The 12,228-nt window shown below is 47.6% G+C and overlaps 1 protein-coding gene across 1 annotated transcript; it reads right to left on the bottom strand.

Moving 5' to 3' along the window:
* Positions 1–3,414: 3,414 nt before the first annotated feature.
* Positions 3,415–12,123, bottom strand: CEP19 (centrosomal protein 19). Its single transcript, XM_061552095.1, has 4 exons — positions 11,929–12,123; positions 8,340–8,475; positions 7,137–7,240; positions 3,415–6,178 (listed from the first exon to the last, which is right to left on the bottom strand). Exons 1-4 carry the CDS (start codon positions 12,106–12,108, stop codon positions 5,996–5,998), a joined length of 603 nt encoding a protein of 200 aa, XP_061408079.1. The 5' UTR covers positions 12,109–12,123; the 3' UTR covers positions 3,415–5,995.
* Positions 12,124–12,228: the final 105 nt, after the last annotated feature.

Raw genomic sequence — 12,228 nt, 5'->3', positions numbered from 1 at the left:
CATTTACCCAGGAAAGCCTCACTGAGCTGTGACTCGCTTCCAGGAGGGTCCTGCTACATTCGGACGTTAGGCCAAGGCAATCGGATATGACAGAAATATCCTGTTTATTGTACCGCCTTCGGCCACCTCGCCGCCCCCCGCCCCCCTCCTGCCCCCCCCCCCCGTAGTTTGGGGGTCTCGTGCACATATTGATGATTGTGCACCAGATTACGACGGCGTAGGAGATTTTAAGGCAGTGTGGGGAGCTGTGTAAACTCCTTGAGTTGGAGGGGGGAATCGACAAGTGAAAAGGGCAGCGATTGGGCACTCTTAGGGGAGGAGCCTCACTGCTTTCAAGCAGAGCCTGGCCATAACCCGGTTAGGGTTAATTCCAACGATAACCAAATCGATGCCATAACCACACTAGTCAACCAAATCCCTCGCCCTGAAACTATCCCTAACCCTCATTGGCCCAGCGGAGCATCGCCCTGATCCTCCCCTAACCACATGAACCAATTATTAATAATAGCCAATTACAGCTGGCCCTAGCCCAAACAGTGCTCCAGTGCCTCCACGCAGCCCTCTCGCTTGGGATTCTCCCACCTCACTGGAGTTTCTCTCGACGCCCTCCGCGCCAGCAGCAGCAATCCGTTCGGTACGCGACGGTAAGAGTCGTCCGCGCCCGTCCGTGGCAGCGCCGTGCGCCGTGCCACGGCCGCGTAAACCCAGTAGCGAAGCGAGAGCCTCCCCTCCCTCACGCACATGTGGTCGGTCTGTCAGGCACACGGGCACACGGGCGGGCAGACAAAGCTGCTTCCCAGACAGGAAAACTGCCAGAAAGACAAACTTGCCTCTAGGCAGGCCATTTTAGCCGATGGTTGGTTTTGCTGGCTAACGGCTTGGCTGACTGGCTGGCTGGCTGGCTTGCAAAAACTGGCTGGTTGGCTCACTAGATGGATAGCTCTTGAAACAGCTGCAGGAGGGGGTAGCTGTCTGGTCGACCGGATGGTTATATGGTTTTCTGCTTGGGAAATTGTCCGGTTGTTTAGCTGGCTGCCGAGTTGCTTGGATAGCTACCGAGGGTAATTGGTTCTTTGATGTGGATTGGCCAAGCGAATTGGTTGTCTGGTAACTTGCCGGTTGGTTTGTTTATCGAGCTCGTTAAACCGACTGGTAAGCAGGTTGGCTGTTATCTGGATTTGCGAGCCGTCTGGCTCTGATACATCTGTTGTTTGATTAAGTTGGTTGGTAAGTAATCTGGTCGATTAACCAATTGGTTGTCTGTCTGCCGAGCGAGCTGGTTGGTCATGTGGCTGGTGGACTGGTCAGTTACCTTAGTCAATTGGTTAGCTGGATTAAGTTGTGTGACTATTACTGGTTGGTTAACTCGTTGATTAGTTAGCTATTTGGTGAGCTATATGGCTGGTTTAGCTGTTGGTTAGTGCAATAGTATCGCTGGTTGGCTGGTTAGTTAGTTATTTAGTAAGTTGCCTGGCTACAGGATCAATTTCCTGATCGGCAGCTTCTATCACTCGGTCTCACGTTCAGCACAAAAGATGGGCCCTCTTCGATCTGGCTCAAAATCGCCAGGCCAGGGCAAGGCGCTCCTCCTTGTTCAGTGTGTGAACACGTCACTCACGCATGCACGCACGTATGCACGCACGTACGTACGCACGCACAGAGTTTAAAGAAAAATAATAATAAACGTAGCAAAGTCCCCATGCAGTCGTCTTTTAAAAGGAAAAACTAAAGTAATATTAAGAATCGTTATTTGTTGATCGCACCCTCACAGTGGAAAAATTGATACCGTGTACGCCTGACATTTTTTTTTACTTGAATTTCACACGGCGGCGATAATGGCGACGACGTTGCTGATGTTATTAATCCTAAGCGTGTGGGTCAAGTAAGACGACACCCTCCCGCTGTGTGGTGAGTATACACGCAGGACCGCAGCAACTTCAGTTAACCCAAAGGGGTGGGGGGGGGGGAGTGTGTGTGGTGTTTCGTTATGGCTATCTCACGGTGCGTTCCCATTTAAGTTTATAGAGGCTGGCCCAACTAAACTCGGGAGGTTGACCAACAAAAAATGTAGTCGCGCAAAAAGGCGGAATTAACCGATTACTGAACTGATGCATGAACAATGGAACGAATGAATGGATTATTCACCCAACTCCTTCCCACTGTTTCACTATCGAGGCGCGCACGCTCTGCGAGAGCCACGTACGCGCGGTTTGTTGCGGGTCGGCGAATAGCTAAAAAAAAACACAATCGACCGATTGATAATTGTGTGAGGCGCCAACGAGGGTGGGGGGGGGGTGGGTTTCGTGGTGCAAACGCCCGCAGAGTCACGCGCAATGCACCGTTCCGGCAACCGTGGCCGCAGGTGGAGTTTGTTTTTTCTTACTCTTTACGTTTTCGTTCCCCCACCTACCCACCCACCCACCCTCCCTTTTCCGTGTTGTGCTGTTGAAACGCGCATTGTTTTTTTGCCCGCCCCCTCCCCAAGTTAATAAAGACGCTGGAAAAAAAAGAGACTCCCATGTCGATGCGTATGCACACGTGGACACATTTTTGTTGGCCATGCATGCACGCTCACACGCACGGCTCGTTTCAAGCACACGCTAATAATATATCGGATCAACTTGGGGTTGTCCATCGACTATTATTATATTGAATGTAATTAATTAAAACACGTGTGTTCTGCATAAATGATTTTAATCTAGTTAATTAACAAATCTGTTGTCTTATCTGCTGAGTTAGCTGGTTGTCATGTGGCTGATGAATTGGAAATCTGGATTTCCAATTGATTAGAACCAACATGCATTTAGAGTATTTGGCTGCTATAAATTTCCACGTTAAGAGCCAATTCGTTGAGCTATCATTTGTGGCCAGGTCGCTTGTGAAAAAGCGCTACGTAGCTCAGTGGGCCTTAGCTGGTAAAATAAAAAGTTGAGTTGATTGTTATACAAGTGTGTTTTAGCAGTTGTAGAATCCAAAAAAATATTTCCATATATGCTCGGCAACCCTGTCACAATACTTGCAACGAATAGCACGATGTGATTTATCAAACCATCTACAGCTGTTTGAGTTAAGTTCGTACTACTTGCCGAATTAAACTATGTGGACGCTCCGGAAAAAAAGTGGTATCCAAAGTAAACATTTAGGTATTTTTTTTATATTGTATTTTATTGAACTTCACAGTTACATGTATTCTCTGGATTATAAGACACTTCACCCTGTATTTTAAAGAAAAAGTTGGGAGTGTGTCTTTTATTCAGGTAGCAGCGTGCGTGTATAGACAGATTTTTTTTTTATCATTTTTTATTGGTAATGGGAACAGGTCTGGGGTGAGTTTTGTTTATTGGAGTAATCTGGAGAATACAGCTCCACGCGTCCTGCTCCATTGGACCAGAAACACGAAGAACAGCCTGGAGCTCATTTTGTTATTGTTTATTCAAGAAAGCCTCGCGGAGTTCTTCAGGCTGTCTTTCAGAAGACTCCTGCCATGTTTTCACAGTCGGGTGCCATTTTGCTTTGTGTAATCACAACTTGAATGTTGCAGTTAACCTTTCAGCATTGAGATGTTTGGTCAATACCATTTACACAGTATATATGTTTTAGCTGTGTGAGGAACCCATGCACAACAGGGGGATAACATACCAACTCCACGCGGAAGGGCACCAGAGTCAGGAATCAAACGCGCAGGCCCTTCTTGCAGCGATGTGCAAGTGTTCCCATAGTCCCACCCTGCTGCCCAACTCCTGCCAAATTTTTGACAGCCTGTTTGGGGCAGCCTCTCGAGGTCGAGATTCTTGAGGCTGTTAACCCCCCCCCCCCCCATCTGTCACATCAACTACATGAATTGCACAACTAAAACATGGAAGTCGCGCAACTCAAATACAAGGACTGAGTTGAAGAAAAGACTCGTGAAGGCTGGTACGGAGTATAGTGTAATATGCTCAGAACCGTTGACCCGTGAAAAAGGGCAGACGTTAAGAGACTGGAACATCTTTGGAACCTCATTTGTCAGTAAAAAATATAATTGGTTTTTTACCCTTTTATCTGGCAACAAAACTGACACTTTTTTTACAAGGAGTCATGTTTGCATAGACCACAATACCTGCAGTCATGCAAAAAAAACCATAACTCTGATAATGTATGCACTGTCCTTGAAGTTGATTGCGCCTTTTGGCGTCATCTGGTCCAACACCATGTGAGACTAGGCTCTAAGGAAAGCTGTCTCGGGTGTGGACCAATCAACTTCAAGGACAGTGCATACATTATCAGAGTTATGTTTTTTGTTTGCATTATGACTGCAGGTATTGTGGTCTATGCAAACATGACTCCTTGTAAAAAAAAGGTGTCAGTTTTGTTGCCAGATAAAAGGGTAAAAAAAAACAATTATCAGACTGGAACATCTAAGATGTGGGGATTGTGTGCCACCGCATGAGAAAAAGCAATAGAAAGAGGAATCAGGGAAATTTCGATTTAAAGCTTTCGTGACTGCAGGGATTCATCTTCTTGGTTCTTTCGGTAAAGTCACGTAGGAGGGAAGTAATAAAATAATAAAAATAAAACCTGGAGGACGGCTGCTTGCGTTGTGGCCGAAACGTCGTGAGAATTATTTTATTATTTTATTTTTATTATTTTATTACTTCCCTTCTACGTGACTTTACCGAAAGAACCAAGAAGAGAATTGAGGGAGTTTGAGATCTGACTCGGAGAAGCCTCATGAGAACATCTCGACCAGGCAAGCGATGTGGTCTGGGCACATTTTGCAAAGTGGAGGCCTGATGAAGGAACTTGGCAAAGAGGCAGGAGCAGACATGCTGCTCGATTTGAAGGAAGTGGGAGGATGTGTGTGGGCGTGGGGGGGGGGGAACCTACGGTCACATGGAGAAAAGTTTAAGATCGGACGAGATCGACGGAGATTGGGCCAAACACCGGCCACTGGGCAGAGACATCAAGGAGGAAGGTGCTTACAGCATCAGTGGATGCTGCCATGTCTACTTTCAGGTTGCGGAGCAACAAAAACGAGACCCTGGTTTGGAAACTTGGCCTCATCAACAACACAACCTGGGAGGACTGGCTATACCTCAGAAATCGCCTGTTTCAACTCAAACTTAATTTGGAGCTTTCGTGACTGCAGGAATTACTCTTTGGTTTTTTCGGTAAAGTCACGTATAAAGAGAAAATAATATTTAATTTATTATTTTCTTATTATTATTTTCTCTTTATACGTGACTTTACCGAAAGAACCAGAGTGTTTCAACTCTGTGTTACATTTTATGTGCATTATAATTGATGTAAACTTTGTAACTTCCAACAGATTAACACAGGATCCAACAACATTGACAATAATCAGTAGTTACTTTTCAACATTTTTCCCCCCCGACACAACTGGATTTGTTGCAGAAACACTCGGTGCGACCTGAAACCACATCGGAGAGCGAGCGGCACCGCACAACCAAACAAGTGGATTTAGCAGCACGCTTTGCTCGCCTAGGCCACCAGCCTCGACAGCCGATCGTGCGACTGCCAATGGTCGAGAGCCATTGCATGTGCAGCGTGACGCAGTGGTAACGCTCGCGCCTCACAGCAAGGAGTTCCTGCGTGGAGTTTGTGTCTGTCCTCCTGTCCTGCACGGATACTAAAACTAAACTGAGCTATTTAACTCTTTTTCAGAAGCGACCTAACCAGAATTATAAAGCAATGAAGTGGCTTCTGTCGAAATTTGTAGCAGCCAAATACTCTTGAATGCACGATTCTAAATGTGGAGGGGAAAAACCAGAGGACCCAGAGAAAAATTCACGTGACCACGGGGAGAGACACGCAAACTCCAAATATACAGCAGGCGTCAGGGTCGGGATCGAACCCACAACCTCCTGTACACCAGGTGAGGTAGTTAACATCTCCCCACCGCGGATACAGTGATTACAAAACGCATTCGCAAGATAAATCTGCCGATGCTCGATAGAACCGTGCGGGGGGAGGGGGGGGGGGCATTGGCAACAGCTCAGTCGCTGTCCCACTCGCTGGGTGCAAGCGGCATGAAGTCGCGCGACACGTCGTACTCGTAGCCTGCGTCGCCGGGCTTCAAGCGCCGCCGCTCAAAGCCGTGGTCCATCTCGCGCTTGCTCAGCACCAGCGCCGCGTCGCTCACGGCATTGAGGTCCTCGCCGCACCCGCCCAGCGATTCCTGCCGGCCACGCGGTAACAGTGTGAATCCCGTCCATGTGTAATAAAGGACGTTGACGACACACAGCTTGGTCTCCGTCTCTGTCTTTATTCTTGTTATGCCGCTCACACTCCGCCGGACCCGACCGTGGACCGGCTGTTCCATTGGCGCGACCCGCGCGCTCTTTCTGTCAGTTGCACTCCCGCACACCGTTGGCTGACGGTGTGCTTGGAGCCGTCTCCAGCCGCCACGTGGCCGATGGCGCTGGAGACCTCCCACGGCTCGACGTGGTCCCGCTTCGAGTCTATACCAACTGCCCCGAGCCTCTTCCGGATCCCCCCTTATATTCCCCTCTCTCGTCATCCCGTCTCCACCTTCCACCACGTCCTTTCCGAACCTTCCAGATCACGCCCTTCACTTAGCGCTAGGCCTCGGCAAGGTAAGGTAAAAGTGTAAAAACAACGAGCCTACCTTTACGCTACCTTTTACCTTACCACAATACAATCACTCTACCCTACCTTTTACCCTTTAGCAGGTAAGGTAAAAGGTAAAAATCAACGAGCCTACCTTTTACCCTACCCTTTACCCTTACCCCTTGGCATGTCGACACCTTTACCCTTTTACCCGGTAAAAAGGGTACAATTACCTTACCTTGCCGAGGCCTACTTAGCGCCCCCCCCCCGGCTCCGCCCCTAGGCTCCGCCCCTGATCATCCGGGCATCCGATTGGACCGGAGGTGGGCGGCGGACCTCCCCATACGCCTACCTTACTGTGCCCCGCCCCCAATACTCCGGGCGTCCGATTGCCCCAGAGCTGAGCAGCGAAACCTCGCTTACGCTCGCATTACATATGCGAGCCGATCTGGAGGTTCTCGGCAGCTCTGGATCCCACGCGATAGAAGACTGGAGACAAACTCTGGGCGAACTGCAACGTCTCGAATGCACATCGGATCGCTGAGTGTGTGTCGATGTGTGCTCACCCGTATTTTCAGCAGCAGGCGAGTGAGTTGAGTGGTGGACAGCTGTCGGATCAACTCTCCATGTCGCTCACTCTCCTTGAGTCTCTCCACGGTTTGAGGGACATCTACCTCACACACACACACACAACATCAGCATCTTAACAACTCACTATCATGCCGCTTGTTTACCGAGGAAAGCCTCACTGTGCAATTCCAATTGAGTAATTTTCAGGTATCATCTTGGTTCTTTCGGTAAAGTCACGTAGAAGGGAAATAATAAAATAATAAAAATAAAACATAATAAAATACAATTCTCACGACGTTTCGGCCACAACGCAAGCAGCCGTCCTGTTCTTCACCTGAGGACGGCTGCTTGCGTTGTGGCCAAAACGTCGTGAGAATTATTTTATTATGTTTTATTTTTATTATTTTATTATTTCCATTCTACGTGACTTTACTGAAAGAACCAAGAAGAAGACACATGATTATATAGGGTAAGAGGAGGGGAGGGATAAGCTAAGTTAAGCTGAGGGTAAGAGGAGTGACGTAACCAGGGAGGACTCACTCATAATCCTCACCGGATTCTACTCTTGCGTACAGGCAATATGCGCAGCGAAATGCCAAATGCGAGGTCTGCTAGCCACGAGACGGCTTCATTAGAGAGTTGTCTCGTCTGGGTTGCATGGCCACAATCGTACTACTCTGACTTGTGTCTTTAATTTTCCGTGTATGATTCCCAGTGTGGTAACAACACTATCAGCTCAGGGGGTGCGGCAATCGATGAGGTGGAGCCCCAATATCTGAGTTGTCTCGCTGGGTCGCACCTAGAGACTATTTTATATCGCGGCTCCTCTTGCCTAACCACAATCTTTACTGCTCACGGTCTCGAACATTCAACGCTGTAGGGGCGCTCCATCTTCGCGAAGTAAGTTTTTGTTCTTTTACACTTTTGTTGACAACGAATCTCACGGTGGTTGTCAAGGCGGTTCCAACCGGGGGGGGGGGGGGCAGGGCAAGGGACCCCCAGACCCCCACGCTCGTCATTCTACAGATGATTCCACTCGCGAAGGAGATGTGCGCATCGGCCCGTTGATGTTCTTTCTGATGCGCTTGACAATTGTGACCACCGTCGCCTTCGAGGAGGAGGAGTGTCAAAAGCCAGGATGAGGTGCGATGTCGAATGAGGAGGGAGGGGGGTGTTTTGTGTGTTTTTTAAAATCTCACCGGAGAACGCGGAGAACGCGCGGAGCGGGACGATTCTGCGCCGCACGCGGCTCGAGTCGTGCTCCGCGTAGTCGAGAACGAGCGCGGGGGGGCTCAGCCGCACCCCACAGCGCAGCGGCACGTGGGGGGGCATGGGCTGTGATGGGGTGGGGAGGGCAAAGACATTTTTTTTCTTCAAAATCCCCCGTATAGCCATAATAGAACGTTGGAGAAAGTGCTGTTAGCGAGCACCTTTCAAGGCCGGCACGGTACACGAGGGAGTGGGTGGCCAGCACCTTGCCCGACAGCCTTTGTGTCCCCAGTGGCGATGTTTTTACACACCGCACAATGTACTAATTTGAGGCTGAGTCGACCTAAGGGACGCCCAGGTCTGGATCAGATAATCGCCATTGGTGTTGGCCGTGAGCGGGAATCGAACGCGGGTCACCAGGTTCGCAGTGTAGCGCGGGTCGCTTACTGCTACACTACAGACTGGGGGTGGACACATACAGACACACGTACACTCGTAACACAGCTCAATATTCGTGCACAACACGGTGGCTTTAAAAGAAAACATTAAGCAGACGACGTTTCGGGCAATTGTCCTTCATAGCTCTTCACAGCACCAGATAAAGTGGAGAAGAGTTAGATACTTAATTGCATTTGTTTACACCACGGGGCCTGGTTAGAAATGTTTGATCTGTTTTTAATTCGGCATAGAAGTTCAGTTTACCATGGGAATTCAGTTCACCATGGGAGTTCAGTTCACCATGGGAATTCAGTTCACCATGGGAGTCCAGCTCACCATGGTAATTCAGTTCACCATGGAAGTTCAGTTCACCATGGGAGTTCAGTTCACCATGGGAGTTCAGTTCACCATGGGAGTTCAGTTCACCACGGGAGTTCAGTTCACCACGGGAGTCCAGTTCACCATGGGAGTTCAGTTCACCATGGGAGTTCAGCTCACCATGGGAGTCCAGCTCACCATGGGAGTTCAGTTCACCATGGGAGTTCAGTTCACCATGGGAGTCCAGTTCACCATGGGAGTTCAGTTCACCATGGGAGTTCAGTTCACCATGGGAGTCCAGTTCACCATGGGAGTTCAGTTCACCATGGGAGTTCAGTTCACCATGGGAGTTCAGTTCACCATGGGAGTTCAGTTCACCATGGGAGTTCAGTTCACCATGGGAGTCCAGTTCACCATGGGAGTTCAGTTCACCATGGGAGTTCAGTTCACCATGGGAGTTCAGTTCACCATGGGAGTTCAGTTCACCATGGGAGTTCAGTTCACCATGGGAGTTCAGTTCACCACGGGAATCCAGTTCACCATGGGAGTTCAGTTCACCATGGTAATTCAGTTCACCATGGAAGTTCAGTTCACCATGGGAGTTCAGTTCACCATGGGAGTTCAGTTCACCATGGGAGTTCAGTTCACCATGGGAGTTCAGTTCACCACGGGAGTCCAGTTCACCATGGGAGTTCAGTTCACCATGGGAGTTCAGTTCACCATGGGAGTTCAGTTCACCACGGGAATCCAGTTCACCATGGGAGTTCAGTTCACCATGGGAGTTCAGTTCACCATGGGAGTTCAGTTCACCATGGGTGTTCAGTTCACCATGGGAGTCCAGTTCACCATGGGAGTTCAGTTCACCATGGAAGTTCAGTTCACCATGGGTGTTCAGTTCACCATGGAAGTCCAGTTCACCATGGGAGTCCAGTTCACCATGGGAGTCCAGTTCACCATGGGAGTTCAGTTCACCATGGAAGTCCAGTTCACCATGGGAGTTCAGTTCACCATGGGAGTCCAGTTTACCATGGAAGTCCAGTTCACCATGGGAGTCCAGTTCACCATGGAAGTTCAGTTCACCATGGAAGTTCAGTTCACCATGGAGATTCAGTTCACCATGGAATTCAGTTCACCATGGAGATTCAGTTCACCATGGGAATTCAGTTCACCATGGAGATTCAGTTCACCATGGAATTCAGTTCACCATGGAAATTCAGTTCACCATGGAGATTCAGTTCACCATGGAAGTTCAGTTCACCATGGAGATTCAGTTCACCATGGAATTCAGTTCACCATGGAGATTCAGTTCACCATGGGAATTCAGTTCACCATGGAGATTCAGTTCACCATGGAATTCAGTTCACCATGGGAGTTCAGTTCACCATGGAGATTCAGTTCACCATGGAAGTTCAGTTCACCATGGAGATTCAGTTCACCATGGGAATTCATTTCACCATGGAGATTCATTTCACCATGGAGATTCAGTTCACCATGGAATTCAGTTCACCATGGAAATTCAGTTCACCATGGGAATTCAGTTCACCATGGAATTCAGTTCACCATGGAGATTCAGTTCACCATGGAAATTCAGTTCACCATGGAGATTCAGTTCACCATGGAGATTCAGTTCACCATGGAAATTCAGTTCACCATGGAAGTTCAGTTCACCATGGGTAGGGGTCAGCAACCTGTGGCTTCGGAGCCGCACGCGGCTCATTAAGGAATGTTTCGTGACGTTATTTATTAACATCTCGTATTCGCCACAGGCATAGCGTGCATTGTCAGTAGACGCCCCCCCCCATAGGGGCCGTCCATAAATGACGTCACGCACCTGGGGGGGGGGGGTCAGACATTTGTGACGATGTGTGACGAGGGGGGGGGGTGAGAAATGTGACGTCACATCAAAATGCGCAACTTTAAATTAATTTCGACAATTACCGAAAGAACCAAGAATACGTGTATTTTATTGTTTTATTTTTATTATTTTATTATTTCCCTTCTACGTGACTTTACCGAAAGAACCAAGAATACGTGTATTTTATTGTTTTATTTTTCTAATTTTATTATTTCCTTTCTACGTGACTTTACTCAAAGAACCAAGAATACGTGTATTTTATTGTTTTAGTTTAATTGTTTTTATTATTTCCCTTCTACGTGACTTTACTCAAAGAACCAAGAATACGTATATTTTATTGTAAAATTAGTATTATTTTATTATTTCCCTTCTACGTGACTTTACCGAAAGAACCAAGAATACGTATATTTTATTGTAAAATTTGTATTATTTTAATATTTCCATTCTACGTGACTTTACCGAAAGAACCAAAAATACGTGTATTTTATTGTTTTATTTTTATATTTGTATTATTTCCCTTCTACGTGACTTTACCGAAAGAACCAAGAATACGTGTATTTATTGTTTTATTTTATTATTTCCCTTCTACGTGACTTTACCGAAAGAACCAAGAATACGTGTATTTTATTGTTTTATTTTATTATTTCCCTTCTACGTGACTTTACCGAAAGAACCAAGAATACGTGTATTTTATTGTTTTATTTTATTATTTCCCTTCTACGTAACTTCACACTCGCCAAAGCTTGCGCGTTCGTCTACGGCTTTAGCTGACGTTTCGATAACAGCCCAAACTACTCACGACGTAGACGTTTTTTAACATAGCCAACTAGTAAGGGTTGTCGCGTAAACAGAACGTGGCAATTCGTGGCGAGTTTTAACGACACATTTATATATTTACGCGATTTAACCCCAAAAAAACCTCTTTTATGGACGACGTTGACGCTAACAATTCATTTAAACATCCTTACCGTCCGCTTGCTTTTCCCAGTCCGTATAGGCGCCAGCACGAAGCTGATTGGTCGAGCCACCCGTTGCTGGTCACGTGCTCCTAGCCGCGCGCCCATGCGTACTACGAAATGTAAAGCGGGCGTCTCCCGGGGCAACAGAAGCCCAATGACGTCACTACCGTTCGTGAAACGTGGACTCATTTTTTTTTTTGCATAAACATGTTTTTTTGTTCTCTCTCTATCTTTTGTAACTCGTGCCGCGGTGTACATATAATTGGTATTGGTTTTGTAGATACTTTTGAATGATCAAATAAAGCCAAT

This window comes from Lethenteron reissneri, chromosome 2 (genome assembly GCF_015708825.2).
Source record: "Lethenteron reissneri isolate LAM-NWPU_2019-01 chromosome 2, ASM1570882v1, whole genome shotgun sequence".
Taxonomy (NCBI): domain Eukaryota; kingdom Metazoa; phylum Chordata; class Hyperoartia; order Petromyzontiformes; family Petromyzontidae; genus Lethenteron; species Lethenteron reissneri.
This window is presented reverse-complemented; position numbering and strand designations above follow the sequence as displayed.